At 40.5% G+C, this 16,019-nt stretch overlaps 1 protein-coding gene across 2 annotated transcripts in view; it reads left to right on the top strand.

The window, feature by feature from the left end:
- Nucleotides 1–601: 601 nt before the first annotated feature.
- LOC105258229 (protein apterous) overlaps nucleotides 602–16,019 on the top strand; it is a 35,575-nt gene continuing 20,157 nt past the window's right edge. Inside the window, exons 1-3 of one of the 2 annotated variants that reach the window (XM_025412843.1) lie at nucleotides 602–1,447; nucleotides 10,828–11,107; nucleotides 11,348–11,732. In XM_025412843.1, coding sequence (XP_025268628.1) covers nucleotides 1,400–1,447; nucleotides 10,828–11,107; nucleotides 11,348–11,732 — 713 coding nt within the window. In that variant the 5' untranslated portion in view covers nucleotides 602–1,399. The remainder of the gene's footprint in view (nucleotides 1,448–10,827; nucleotides 11,108–11,347; nucleotides 11,733–16,019) is intronic. The other variant, XM_025412844.1, reaches the window with a different exon arrangement.

Raw genomic sequence — 16,019 nt, 5'->3', positions numbered from 1 at the left:
ATATTTCTCTATAAGTCTAGGACAATATTAAGATTGCTAGGCTACAAACTAAATCTTGGAAAATATATTTATAGAAAAAACGCCAATATAAAATAGATATCTATCTGTATGGTTAAAATTTTCTTTTCTTTTCAAGTTTAGTATTATATGGGAATTTTCTGTACAACTTTATTGCAAGACATTTGTAGAAGATGTCGGCAATTTCGTTCCCAAAGCTCGCCTTCTGATAGATGTCATTTCTTGACAAAGGAAAAGGGATTTTTCTTTCATTTTTCTTTTAGTCTCGAGGAGGAAGAGATAGTATTCCCTTACGCACAATTTATGATTACTCCAGAGGTTACGACAATGCGAGACGCAGCGGCGTCGACTTCTCTTTCTCTCCACCGTTCTTCCCTCATTTTGCCCACTCTCTCCCCACAAACCCGTTCGCCGAGAGTGAACAACGCAACTTCATCACAGCGCGAGCAAGTTTGCGAATGGGCTGGACCAACATGCCATCCAACGAATGGGGTGCCGTGGGTGTGACTTGCTTGCGACCTGAGACCCACTGCATTTCATGATGTTGCCAGGTTGATGTTGGCTTCAACGCCAGACGGCGCTGCCTCGAACATAATCGGGACTGGGGGAGTCAGGTCTCGCCGGCATCGTCACTCCGTATCGCGGCTCCGACTCGTCGGAATCGTCCGCATTCACCTTGGTCAGGCGCAGCCGAGTTGGTCCCTCGTCTGGCGCTCCGTTTCGCCGTCGCGTCTCGTTGCGGAGCACATGGACCCGGGAGATCATCCCTGCGCAGGTTGAACGTTCCTCCGAGTGTCAACGGTTGAGGGCGTGGGATGATCGGTCCTCAAATTGTCCTACGACTCGCGGAGTGACCTGTGGGACTGTTCTAGTGCGGGTGTTTCTCGATCGTCGTCAGACATCGCAGTGCGCCGGGGCGATATGGACCGCGAATCACGAGTCACTGGACTGTCACCGATGACAATAGCGGACCTCAGTGCTGATTTGTGAAGTGGCATGGGTGTTGCTCGCGGATGATAATAATAATTCGCGGAGACACTGTCGTCGACCCGATGAAGGAGATGCACTCGTGAAGGGCTCCTCCCTCGACTATCCTAAGTTCACGGAGGAATTCACCCTCCTCCTTTCCCTCTACGTCTCTAGTGTGATATCGGGAGTGTCGCGGGAGTAACGCCAGGGAGAAAGAGAGAGAGATAGATAGAGAGAAAGAGAAGAGAGGACGAGGGTGAACGCGCGGTAGAGGTGGAAGGAAGAGAGAACCCGAGCCACAGCGGACGCCATCTCCGCGTTATCGGCAAGCGGATCCCTCGGGACTCCCCCCCGAGCAACATCGGCGTCGCGCACCCTCAGCGGGAACTACCCCGCGACAGCGGCCACCCTGATGGGAGTGTATGAGGAGCGCGCCCCTCCTACCACCGGCATGCACTGGGTGAGTGTCATCCCCGTGTCCGTGTTGCCCATTGGTCGTTTCGCGCCAGCTGCTCTTCCATTCCATCGGGGTGGAAGAGCTCCTCGCTCCCTCGGATCGCGAGTCGGATGGCGATAAGCGTCTCCGCAAATATTTCTCCCTGTCGAATTCAAGATGGTGAATGTAGGGCTGAGGACGAATAAATTCCTCGGAGATTGATAGTGGGTTTGTCAATTTTTTTCAAGTACTGAGGCTCGACTTGCGGACTGCCTGATGGATCGGACAGGGTGAATTTTGATAACGCGAGGATCTTTATATTACAGAGAGATTAAGAATTAAAATTTACCCTCGAATAATCTCTCTCCTTTTTCTTTAATTATGTCCAATGCGTCAGATCACTAATGGAACTATTAGAGTGAACCAGACGATAACGTATAATAAGATAGAAACAAAGTTGCTTAGCTAGAATGTAAAATTGTAAGTGATCAATATGATGACATTTCCCGATTACAATGAATTACGAGAATTTTTATATTAGAGAGAGATTAAGAATTAAAATTTATCCTCGAATAATCTTTCTCCTTTGTTTTTTTAATTATGTCCAATGTGTCAGATCACTAATGGAACTATTAGAGTGAATCAGACAGACGATAACATATGATAAAATAAAAACAAAGTTGCTTAGCTAGAATGTAAAATTGTAAGTGATTAATATGACATTTGTCGATTACAATGAATTACAAGAATCAGTTCGATCTAGTTCAGGTGCTAATCCTGATATGCGACGGATGGACGGTGAAGAGGGAGCGGGCTGCGAAACGCTTTTTATTTCATTAATTTACAAGCTTCGTAATTTTACTTGATAATAACAGCGCTGTGGAATCCATTAGTAACAAATTACAATTCCAATTAAATCTAAATCTGCTTATCACCCATTACACATAATACTCGAATGTATCGAGATCCAAAGCGAAATGTTGAAATGCAATCGGCAGCTAATGTTCACTAATGTAAAAAGTCAGTATAAGCGGTCGCAAATTATTCAATAATTGAAAGTAACGCAGGATTACGTGGCAAGGTGTGATAACACAGTCTACCTTGGAGTAATATTAATTTGCTCTTAATCAACCGGCCGGGACTGCCGTCGTAAGTAACGAGTGCCGCTTGTAAACAAATGTAATTGATTGTCCCTTGTCGTCGATTAATTAAACCGGCGCATTAATCACGTGCGCCAATGAACGGAGCCGAACGTAAAGTAACATTGCGCTAACGAAAAGTAACACAACGTTCTTTCCTTTTATATCGTTATACGATCCACCATTGATTAATCTCCGTCCAAAGGTATTCACGTCGTTTCGAAAATCTCCGACAATTGCTCATCTCTTTCCAATGTCGCGCTTTTTATGAATTATTATTATGATTATTATTATATATTTCACATTTTATCGGTTCGCCTTTTACTTCAAACAATTACTTGGTACAATTAAAATCTTACTAAATTTATATAAATAAATAAATTTTTTGAAAATGATTCAGATGATAAATAGGAGCTCTTTATTTTGTCGAGAGGCTGCAGCTTCCGTTTTGCCTTGAGAAGGCGGAAATATTGTATGTATATATATATATATATATATATATATATATATATATATATATTTAGAGATATCACAATATCAAATTTCATGGACTAGATATGTTCTCAATTTTTTTATCTTTCTCTTTCTTTTCTCTTCCTTTCAAAAGTTTCTTAACATAACGCATAAATAAATTTAGTATATTAAAATTAGATAAAAAGTTAAATTATTAACCAGAATTAATTTAGTTTTAGATGGATAATGCATTTTGATTAATCATTTTAATCAAAGTAAACATAAGAAATGATTGTAAAAGCTACTTTTGAGTTTATATTACAGAAGGTTACTTTCGGTAATTTACTTTAAAATAATTTTTCTAGATATAGAAATAAATGGAAACATATTATGGACCTATCACGTTATGATTAAAGGTTTCATTAGACTTGCGATAAGTGTTGTGGATACCAGAGAGAATTAAATGTACGTTTCCATGCATTCCACAGACGCTTTGCACAAAATTAATCCGCGATTTGGAAAAATGCATAAACGATATCAGCTATATCGTTCGATTTGGCGTCAATTAGTCTCTTAGAGCGCGCACTCGAACTTTGTTGCGAGCTTTTCTCAAACGCGAAGCGCTCGCCAGAGAGGGAGGACGAGGATTCTGCAGCTTCGATGAGATAAGGCCATCTTATTGCGAATGTCTGGCCGTGATAGCACCGCGCTTGTGACGCGCGTGTAATTTATTACATGCCGAGATTACATCCGCCGCCGTCCGTCGCCGGCAGTTATCGTCCCCGGCCCAATGTCCGACGTTTAACTTTGCACTCGAGGCCCCAACCTGGTCCGCCTCATCGCTACACTTGTTGTCGACGTTATCGTCTCGTTATCCGTTATTTCATAAACGGATATATCGGGTGTCGGAAGGAGAAATGAGCGTTCGATGGAATTCTTAAGCGATAGATCAAAGAAATAAAAAAAGACACTCGTGAGACTCCTCTCTCTCGCAAGCAAAGTCTTTGTAAACGCCAAGTTAACTGCACGTGCGTGTGTAATATCAAAGCAACTTGTCAATATTAACACACTTCATTTGACAAAATTCTTAAACATGACGTTACATAATCCCGCACGATTAGACGTGCATATTTTCCTAAAAATAAAAAAGCTGCAATCGTTCTGAGATACCTCTCGATATCAGAATTGGTGCACGTGTCTCGAGTACATGCAATTTAAGATTAAAATAATTTTATAAATTGGATGATGTCATCGTGATATTTCGTGATAGTTAACTAAGAGAAGATGGCTCTCAAACATGTTGCTTTTTTATATTTCGGATATCGTTTGTGTGCGAATTATGCGTGTGTGTGTCGCATATCAACGTGATAAATATAAAATTCCATATAAAAAGCCATCCACTCGATTATTAAAAACATTCAATCCGAGTGTTCGTACGTTCGCATGTTCGAAAATTCGATTCGATTTTCTAGCGGGATACTTTCCTGATGTGATTTCTTGAAAACGTGCGTCGATAAATATCAAAAAAGGGAAAAACACGCTGAAGCGACAAATAGCGTCGACGCGATGAAGGTAAGCGAGAAGATCCTGTACGAATTGCTTGTAATTAATTGCAGATATTAGAGAGAAGATAAATGGGGACCAAGCGTCGTTTGTTTAAATAATTCGATGAATCATAAAGATACGTGACGTTGAAAATTAATAGCGAATTAAGTTTCGAGATATGGATGAATGATAAATCGATTCGATAGATGAATGATAAATTGACTCGAATTAAATTGCGTAAATCTTATAATTAGAAGAAAATTAATTTCCTTATAAAAATCCAGTCACGCCGAGGAACTTAAAGTGTTAAAAGTTAATAAAATTTGTCGCGGTTACACGGGGGATTTAATGCGATTATCGCATAGTACTCTCTCGATTGCCGATTGTCGTGTCGTGTCACGCATCGCACTTAATTTACCCCGATCAGAGGGAAGTCAGATTTTAGGTGCCATGTTCGCGTGCCGGAATCATTTAGCATGCAAGCGCGCATTGAATGGCGTCGATGAGCCGCACGCAAATCTGCGCTGAAGAGACATTTAAATTCAACGAGATATTAGATACGTATAAAGTATAATTAGGCACACACAAAACAAGATTCTTCCATTGAATCCCTAAACTCGAATCTCCTTTCATACATTTTAGGTGCTTCTCCACGCGATATTTTCCTGCCAATCATCTAACGCGAATCTTCTGCTCAGAAAAACATAATAAAATTTATCTTAATTTATTCAATTCTTTATATTTTTGGTAAAATTAATATTTTGCGACAAATAAATGCACGAAAAAATTGAAAAAATTTTGAAGCTTAGTTGTCAAGATTTTCTTCTAGGGAGAAGTCTACTTGTTTATTACAAGAACGAAATGCACTTGTCTTTTATATATTTATATGTATCGTTGAAATATTTTAATATAATTAAACTATACGATATTTATATATATATATATATATATATATATATATATATATATAGTTGCTCAACGATTCTTGCGGAATGCGAGAAGCAGGATGATGCCCACCCGAGGGAAGACCGATAATCTCCCGGGGTCAGGTCGCGATTCTTGGCCTCCTCGGCATGCGACACTCGCCGCTTCCAGCGTGTCAACAAAACTTCGTTTATTAGGGCTGATCGTAAAGCAGGGAGGAAGGGAGAGAAGGAGGCGTATTTAAATCTCGAGATTGCGGTACCGACTATTTCTTTCAGGCGCTTCATATATCGCGGAATCAGCTTTGAAAATAATTTATGCACGCATCGTTTCAGTTCGTGATTTATGTAACTCGTTCGCGTAGCCATTTTTATCGATTATAAATGAGAATGAGAAACAGATAAAGAACAGATTAAATGTAAAGCGAACAGATAAAAAATAAATATAATCGATTATTTTTGCAAAGATATGACGTATATTAAATTATGTAAAATTATTCGTACAGGAGTTCTTGAATTTTCCGAGGGAGAGGGAAAGAGAGATTTTAGTAATGAACGATATTATACATAAAGAGGAACTCGACATGAGAAAGCATCGATATTAATGTATGGGTCGCTTGATAAATGAACAATCTGTTGAAATTATTAATTGATTCTTCTCATGCGGGATATTTTATACATGAAATTGGCAACACACGTGTACATGTGAAATTAAATTTGCGCGATGTACTTTCGATATATTCTTCAGGAAGCGGTCTAATAATATCTTCCAAGTGGAGCGCGAATCAACGATCCGACTAATTTGCGACGTCGTTCAAACGTCACCGTTGTAAAGAGACAACGTTTTGGCTTAGAAAATAGTATCAAAGGAGATATCTTATGATACGCAGGAAATCCGCCGAAAATCGTCCGAATAAATTAAGCTCTCGCAGCATTAAATCATGATATTTATTACCTAATCTGTCAAGCATTCAGCAAATTACTTATTTATATTATTCTATAAATTTGCAGCAGGAAGCTGCAGTTTATTAAAAATCGATGGATAAAAAAAAATATGAAGGTTTGGAGAGAGGTATTTCTTTTTTTGTGCTGTAGCTCTAAAATTCGAGCGGATATGTATTTCTTCGTTTCACTTTTTTTATTAGACTAAATCATAAATAACTTTAGTTTTTATATCTTTTTAATTTTTCCAAATGATAGCACGTGTTTAGCTTTTCATGGCTGTTTGATATGGAGTTCCTCTGGCATCTTTAAAATATCATCGCCAAAATTAGAAAAGTGACTCGCCGCTTTTAAATTTATGCCTTTGGGACAGAAATTTCCAGACCATATTCTTTCATAAATCTAACTACTACACATGTTTTCAACCGTCGTCGAGCATTTCTCTTGTTCGATTCTTCGAGGCATCACATACGGCGAATACATACTTTTAAGTTTTCTACCATATAATCCATTTTAAAAAATCCCACTTTTACCATAATTTCCATGTTTCAAATATCGATTTGAAAATAAGAAACCGAAAGAAATGAAATGCAAAAGCCAGCGTGATTCATCTGGGATCTCTTGGAAGGATACATGTTTGCTACCGCCGAAAATTATTTATGACTCAACCCAATAATATTTCCGATCGAGAGAAAGAGATCTCGATGAGATGCTGTGTGTTGATGGTAGCGGGTCTATTCAATAGTTCTGGTCAGCTCGATTGGTAGCAATGGCGACCCCGAGAAGTGCAGATAGCCGAGCAGCTTATCGGCTCTCCGCGATGTTAAGCGTCGCCCACGCGTGTTTTGAGAGAAAGAAAGAGAGAGAGAGAGAAAGAGGGAAAGAGAGAAAGAAATCGCGGCCGACGCGATGGACGAGGCTGTTTGTTGTTATCGCTATCGTTGGCTGAGCAAGGGAAGCTGATATCACTACACGTGCCACTCTTTGCGTAAGCCACCGAGGGCTACCAAACAGTATATAAAACGTCACGCGCTCCTAGTTTTAACATTTTTCTCGGGAAGGGTTATCGGATTCTTGTCAACAGAATCCCTCAAAAATATCACTTTCGCTTCTCAAATATTTTCTTCAGAAAAATTCCTTAATTTATGAGGGACGTATTTTCCCTATCTTCGCTAAAAAAAAAACGGAATGTTTCACAATCACCGGACTTGTTTTAATCGTAAAAGAATTTTATATTTAAGGATATTTTACTTTACGGTCTAATGTATCGAGATTTGCGTTAATCTCTCGGAGAGCTCCACCAAAGTCGGCGACATTGCCATCGATATCGAGGACGACGAGTTATCCCGATAACTTTTTGTCCATCGTTGTCGATGCCTAAAGAAATTTCGCTGACTCAGCCGGGCTTCTTCGGACTCGTGCGTTGAAAAAAAGGAGAGCCGAGTTACAATTTGCTGCGATAACGCGCTGTATCTCGGTAGGTCGTGACGTAAGGTTATCGCGCATGCTTTTCCGTAGCTCGGATCGCATTCGGTCTTGCATTTTCAAACAAATTACCGTTCGTGACCGATACGACGACTTCATTTTTCATCAGCTGTGCAACCTTTGTTAACACTTTAGATTGTTGTTTAATACCGGATCTTCTCGAAAAGAACTCGAAGAAGCTAAAGTCATTGTATTTAGTAATTTGCATTTTATCGCTGAAAAAGGCATTTGAAATTCAAAACATAAGCGTAAAAATAGTACAGCATTAAGTTCCTAATTTTAAAAAAATTTAAATTCATAATTCTTAAGAAATTTAATTAATGTGTGTTTTTCATGCTATTTCCCTTGTCTATTGTTTCGCGATTTTAAAATTAATGACACTCGAACGATATTTGAATTTTAGATAAAATCAATGTTTTCATTTAAAAAAGAAATTAAATCAACACGCAAATACGCTACTAAATCATCACGCGCACGCATGTTTTTACTGAATCGCTGTTTCTCATATTTTTCTTTCATTACGAAAATTTTTGCGCTCCGGTAAAAAAATTCTCCCTCAATTATCGCGTTGCATTCGGAATATGCATTGAAAAAAAGGCAGCAAGCAGATTCACGCGCAGGTAGGGAACAGGACGTCGAGAGTTTCTACCGAGTTCGTCAGCCGAGCAACATTTCTGGCGACATTCTACTCGTTTCCGTCTCGGCATCTCGCGACCGCGGATTCCACGCACGCGTTATTTACTCCGCGGTTTCGCGAAAATGAGAGGAGAGGAAGAAAGAGAGAGAGAGAGAGAGAGACGAGGAGGAGAAAAAAAAAGGGAAGGCAAGCGCACTCTTGTGCAAGCTTCGCCGCCGGTGAAAGTCTCTTTGCAGTCTGCGAGAGTCTCGTTGCCGGACCGCTCTCGAGATGGATAAGGATCTCGAGGATCGATCGCGCACGTTCGCCGCTCTCGTGAGAGATTTATCGGCCGATCACGTTGGCCGTTCTGTCGCGCGATTGTCTCGTCGAGAATCGCGATCGATTTTGCATTCGGGGATTCGACGATTTTTTTTACGTCATCCCGGAACAAACATGATTCGCTCTCATTATCCGTCATCAGGCAGTTGGATTCGTCTATAAGTACCATATTAGGATTTCCGCAAGAATTGCGACTCCGTCTCGCAAATAATTCGCGATGCTTCTTTTGAGCTTAACGAGTCGTTATTACCGCACGCGACGACGGTTCGTCGCGATAGAGGATGGAGAATGCGCAGGATAGACGTACGCATGTACCTTCTCGAGGAAGGTGCATTCCTGCAATACCTTTGTTCCGACCCGATCCCCGTTACATAAGGGGCAACAACGCGCACGTAAAGATTACGTCGCGCTACGCGAAGGCGAGACGGTGAAGTAGAGTTGGGGTAGAATTAGCGATTCCGATCACGTTCCTCGCGGCAGTTAGAACGATATGATCGTTCTACGTGAACTTTACTCCTTGCGACTCATAGCGGATTGTCTCGTTTACGTTTATTAGTTGACTGCGCGGCAGGAAAATTGCTTCTGTTTGTTATAAGCACAAATTTTCATAGAAAACGTATGAGGATTATTGGAAAGTGGAATTATTTACAAATTTTGTGTAGATTTTTAGAGAGATTTATACAAATATTCTTCATTTTTATCTCTTTTGAATTATAAATCTTTTAAAAGCAACAACTTTCGAGTAATAAATATTTTCTTTTAAAAATTTTTTTTTCTTGAAAAAATCTCCTTAAAAATCTATATAAATCATATCATATAAATCTTTGAAAATATTTTTAAAGGGATTTTCAAAAGGAGAATTTGAAAAGAAGAATTTATTGAGGGTGTACTCGAGAATTATTGACGAACTTTTAGAAAGTTGTTTTGAAAATTTTTTTAAAAAATCAACATACATATAAAGGGACCTTTAAAATAATTTTTAAAGGCATCTTTCAAAAAAGAAAGAAAGATTTGAAAGAAGAGAAAGATTTGAAAGAGTTGAAAGAAAGATTTATGGAGGCTGTGCTCGAGCATTGTTGATTTCGAAGGATTTATAATTCGACAGAAATATTAAAAATCAAGAGTAAATAGATAAATAAATCGTGAATTATCGAGAGAAAAAGAGAGAGGGAGAGACGACAAGAGGAGGCGGCTCGTAATTTATGTCTATGCAACATCGGCGGGTGCGTTGAACACTTGAAACACACAGCGGTTACTCGGATTGGCCGCCTTCGGGTACCTTATAGGGTCGGGCACATGCACGCTGCGGCTTACGACATCCATCAGAGACGACCGGCTACTACCATCGCCGGTGTATCGCTCTTTCTCTCTCGCACGTTTCTTCCCTCTGGTGACAGCGGCGGTTGCAGCCCGTCGTCACTTTGCCAGCTTCGTCCGATCGGTCCACCATCGTCCTCCCTCCGCGTCTCCTTCTCCCGGATCTTTCGCTTCCTCTCTTCTTTGTCCCCGCTGGTTCCTTTAATCCTTTTTCATCTTTCTCCTCTTCCTATTTGTCTCGATACCTTTATTTCGTTTTATTTCTTATCGAATCTTTCCTTTAAATTTTCTCAGATTTTTTTTATTTTTCTGTTGGTCCGTTTGGTCTCCAAGCTTCTTAACATTTTTTTAATTTTAATCTATTTTTTCATTGATATTATGTATCGTTATTTTTTAAATTATGTATGTTACTCAAATTATGTATGCAAGGAATATAAATTGCGAAAAACTGTTCTTAACAATACTAATAATATAATTATTCAGAGAGAAAATGCTCTCAGTTTCGAGAAAGAATAAGACAAATTTTTCACCGAACGTAGGAAAAATTCTCGTCCCATTCGTACGCACCGGCTCCGACTTTCACGAGCACGCGCGCCGTTTCGATGCGCCAACTAAAAGCGTCGATATGTCGATTTGTTCCAGCAGCCGCCCAGCACGCAGGAGCGTGGCAGCGGCTTGGCTGTGGGGCGCCAAGGGGGACCAGGTAACGCGGGGGGACCCGGTGCGGTGGACCAGGCGCGAGATCTGAGCCCCTGCCTCCCCGCGTCGATGGGCGATGCCGCGCGACCGACCACTCTACCGTGCAGCCCTCCCGCCGCCCATCATCACGGGCCCCTGCATCAGACCCACTGCGGTACCAACAACAACTGCTACGACAGTTCGACCACCCCTTATGAGTCGCGGGACTACGATTCTCCCGGAGGTAGGATTATCCGTCAAAAAAAAAAGAAAAGAAAATAAAATACGGAGGAGTAAAATGAGCAAGACGAATATTAACAATAAATATTCTTTCTTTCTTCCCCCGGTTTTTGGCCCACGCTGATTCAAAAGTCAAATCAAGTAATATAAGAAAGTAATATAAGAACTCTATAAAACAAAGATAAAGGAATATCCTTTTAGAAAGAAGCTAAAATTGATTGATTATCCTGACATATCGTTTCAGCGGGTGGACCGGAGTACAGGGGTGGCAACTTTGAGAACGCCAACGACCTGAGCATGCCATCGCAGACGGCGCACCATCACCATCATCATCATCACCACCATCATCCCCATCTGCAGACGCAGGAGCAGCAGACGACGACGGAGCATTTGCACGCCGTCCCCAAGCTCGAGCCGCCGCCCACCCCGCCCGCGCAATCCGAGGACGTTCCCGGGGTGGTTTGCGCAGGGTGCGGCCTCAGGATATCCGACAGGTTCTATCTTCAGGCGGTTGACAGGCGGTGGCACGCCGCGTGTCTCCAATGCTCGCACTGCCGTCAGGGTCTCGACGGGGAGATCACGTGCTTCAGCCGTGACGGCAACATCTATTGCAAGAAGGACTATTATCGGTGAGCGAGCATTTAGATTTGAATGAACGCACACGCGCAGCCTTATCTTTTCGATTAGCTCTTCTATCTTGTGACGTAAGAGGAGAAAAGAATGCAATAAGCTGGTCTTACGCCAATCGATTTTTTACGAGATAAAAATATCGGCTGAGCTCGCATAAATCGATTCGTAGAAGAAGATATGAAATCGCTGCTCGATCATTCGAAATCGCGTTATTTTAAGAGTATGCGTCATATTAATTTGAGAGCCGTTTAATACCCTTCTTCGTAAAAGCGAGAGCTGACATTTCATTGAAATCTTAGCTTTTTTTCCTTGGCGAATTTCCTTGAGCTCATCGATTGCTTAGCAATTTTGTCCTATTTCGACGGGACGAGGCCGCGGCTCGTTACAATGAAAGTCATACTGTTTGCGCGAGCAAGTCAAGCGCGAAGTAATTTCTGCGAGTCCATGGCCGAAGATCTAAAGAGTCGTTCTGAAAATGCGTCGCGCCGCCTCTTGCGTAATTCGCGTTTCTGCGCTCGTCGTTTCGGTCGTTATGCGAATGCCGGCAAATAGCTAAAAATTGCGCTGATAGAGCTGCATTACGAAGGATAATGCAAAACGCAATCTTCGAGCTGATTTCTCTTCGCGCGAGGTTGTTTTTCTCCGAGGAAGAAATATGCGAAGAATTTTTTTTAACTTTTCAAAAAGAAATATATATATATATATATATATATATATTTTTTTTTTAATAAGAAGGGGGATAGAAAATTAGTTAAAAATTTCAAACAACTTTTTGCTTATCAGTGACAGTAACTAGTCCAGATATCCGAAGACGTTTGATAACTAATCATGAGAAAAACGAGAATAAAGTAGCTGGAAATCAAAACAAAATGTAATCTTTCAACTGATTTCCCTTCGTACAAAGTTATTTTTCTCTAAACATAAAATATAGATTGCTTCAGAATTTTTCTTCAAATTTTTGAGATAAAAATATATATTTAATTTTTCCAAAAAAAAGAAGGAATAGAAGATTAGCAAAAAATTTCAGTTAATTTTAATTTGCATTTATGAGAATAGCTTTGACAAGTATTAATAACTTGGTCAGGTGTCGGAAGACATCTGTTTGATAACTAAACGTGAGAAAATCGAGGGCTAAGCAATTGAAAATCCTATATGTATGATTCTTAGCCTAGTGAAAGTAACTTTCGTCAGTCTCTCGAAAGTATTTGATGAATAACATAAAACGAGCCAAGGCCGAATGCAGTTCGTATTGACAGCCGCTGCAGATGCATCGTTATGCATCGTTATGCAAGGCCGATTGGCGTCGTGTCGGGATCCTACCGGGCCTCACACACAGTCTCGATCGTATGTAACATTGTCGCTTCTCGGCCCAAGTCTATACGTACACGCTTCGCGGACTAATGGTCACGACTCGACCATTTACCTCCGGCGAAGTGTTGATTGTCGATAAGTAAATCACCGTCGATCTACTTCGGGGGGCGGTGGACGTGGATGTTGCATGCGAGTCGCACATTCGGCGTCATTCCAAGTACACTCGATCGTCGTGATCTCGTCAGAATATTTCTATTGATTATTAGCAATTAATCGATTTCTCTAGCTATTTTTTTGTTGAGTATTTTGAATAATATTTTTTTAAAACTATTAAATATAATTGAAAATAGAGATAATTAAATAGATATTATCTAGATACCTTCTGACTCTTATACTTGTACTTGCTTAAGCAGTTATGCCTAGTCAGCAGACCGAAAAAAGTATGTTTAGGAATGTTTTTTTAAAGTGTAATAATTTTTTTTTTACAAATAAATTTTTATTCAAAAGTACAAATATTAAAAATGTTATTATATATTTTTTTTTAATGGAATATTAAAAAATGTAAAAGTTATAATTATTCTCTCGGATATTGTTTTTTAAAAAGCGCTGTGCGATGAGTGCTTCGAAGTTGATATCAAAAATTCGATAAACTGTAGTTAATGTATGAAATTGTCTAATAAATGAACAAGGGATTAATAGAAAAATTGTTTTGGGACAAAATGGCAACCATTTGACACTAAGATATTCTTTTTCGACTTAAAAATTGCTCATTTTTTATTAAGTAAAAAAAAGTATTCATTAAAAAACAAAATCCCTCATTCATCTAGGTTTTTATATAGAAGAAGCCTGTAAAATTTCAAGCAAATCGGTGTAATCGTTTTTGAAATATCTCGCTGACCAATTTTGAAAAAGTGATTTCGAGAAAAACGCGTTTAAGATTTGTGTCAAGTTTACTTTTAAATAAAATGCAGATTTTTTAATTTACACAGAATCATCTATTCCGGAGCCATATAATTTTAGTTTATTTAAGTCTTTATATATTGGCTTGACCAACCCTCAAAACATCAGAGCTGCAGCTTCATAGTCGTGTTTAAACAAATACATTCTGGCGCTTCATGAAACATACACTTATAACTCCGTCAATTTGCATCCGATTAATTTAAAACTTTAGGAAATATTTTCAATATGATATACTTTAAGAAAATGTAAAAATCGGCTCTTTTTACTCTTATGACTGGGCATAACCCTTTAATGTGACGCTGCAGATATTGCAAAGATTTTAATTCTCCACTGTTTGTAAATTACGGCAGTCGGAGAGAAAGCACCAGACGTCTCTCCCTGTGCATTATATAGATTTAATTTCGGTGTCCGCCATTGCGGCGTCGTCACGCCACGAGCTCATCAATTATGTGGCTTCATCGGTGTCTCCTTAATGTCTTATCGTCTTAAAATCGTCGCGAACGAACATAACTCGGCCGCTCGTTCCGTCGCAATTTCGGGAACTGCCTCTTCCCTCCCCCCCTGCTTCGCTGCGACTCTTCCAAAATCGCACTAGCCGATCTTAGAGAGGGTGAACCCGAGATCCTGGGATAAGCAGCTGGTTTCGTCGGACGCGTGCTCGCTCGTTGTCGAGAGGCGAGGACGGAAGGACGAGAAACTGCATGCGTGCAGTTCGAGAAACTAAATTAGCCAGCGCTCGTCACTTTCGGCGACTCGGTTCGTTAGGTAACCGATGTGATCTTAATAGCGTAATAACATAAATAAATAAGTTTTATTTGCGAGAAAGAGGAGAGAGGATGATTCGCGAGGGAGACGTCAGATTTGTCGAATTACAGTCGCGTTCATCCCCCAAGTTTCGAGTAAATAATAAGTGACAGCTTTGACGTTTCACTTTTTCAATTTCGCGCCGAGTGCAATTTCGTCTCTCGCATTTTACCCTCGTCCCGTTCTTCGATGTGTATCATGGAGGAGGACTTTTCGTTATCGCGATTTCGATTTTCTCATCGGGAGGAGGGGGCTCTCGCATTCACACGTCGCGCACTCGTGCACGCGAATCCCGCCGAGGATGGAATGGCATAGACATCCCGTCACGACACGCTTTTAGCCCAAAGCCTTGTGCCTTATCTCGCCGCTTCGCATGCGCGCTCGTTTGCGTTTGCGACGACCGCGGGTGTTATTAGTCGAGAACGTCAGTTCTCCGTAACATCCGTCTGGATATTTCGGGGGAAAGGGGGATTAATGATGTAGCTTATCGCGTTTTCCATTGAGAATGTCCAGGAACAATCCGCAAGCAATATTCTGTGAAAGAATCTCTCGGAAAAATTTCAAAGAAGACATGATTTATAATTAATTTGAAGGATGAAGAGACAGGACCACTATTCCCAAAGATTGGCGCCATGCGTGTCGAGGATTCCCTTGAAGGACTCTTGACGAGTCATTCTCTTTTCCGAGAGAAGAATGCGAATATCGCCGCGTATTATCGTGTATTACATGTCGAAAGCATCTCGTCACCTCGCGTGTTACCTCGGCCCGCCCGGGTGGCTTCGTCATAAAAATTGCCTGGCCGTAAAGAGATCGTTGCACGCCGAGGAAGCGAGAGCTTCCTGAACTCAACGTTTCTCTCTTTCTTCTTTCCCTTTTGTTTTTCTCCGTTGCTTCTCTCTTTCTCTTTTTGCGCCTCCTTCCTCTTCTCGCTATATATTTTCTCAAGCCCTCGTCGTGCTTCGATCCGCGTCGCTCGCGAGATGCGCATTTGCTGTTAATCGAGCCGTGAATGGCACAACACAGAGTTGCAAGAATTTCTAAAGGTATAATATATATTAAATATATTAAAATCGAAATATAGAAGAATCTGAAATTTTAATGTTACCGTGAAGATGCAAGATAGATATCACTTCCGGTTTCAATATTAATATATCAAGACCAAACGCCTCAAGAACTTTCATAAAGCGTGTCCCATAAAATTTTAAAAAATG

The sequence above is a fragment of the Camponotus floridanus genome, unplaced genomic scaffold (assembly GCF_003227725.1).
Source record: "Camponotus floridanus strain SB8 unplaced genomic scaffold, Cflo_v7.5 scaffold58, whole genome shotgun sequence".
Lineage (NCBI taxonomy): Eukaryota > Metazoa > Arthropoda > Insecta > Hymenoptera > Formicidae > Camponotus > Camponotus floridanus.
This window is presented reverse-complemented; position numbering and strand designations above follow the sequence as displayed.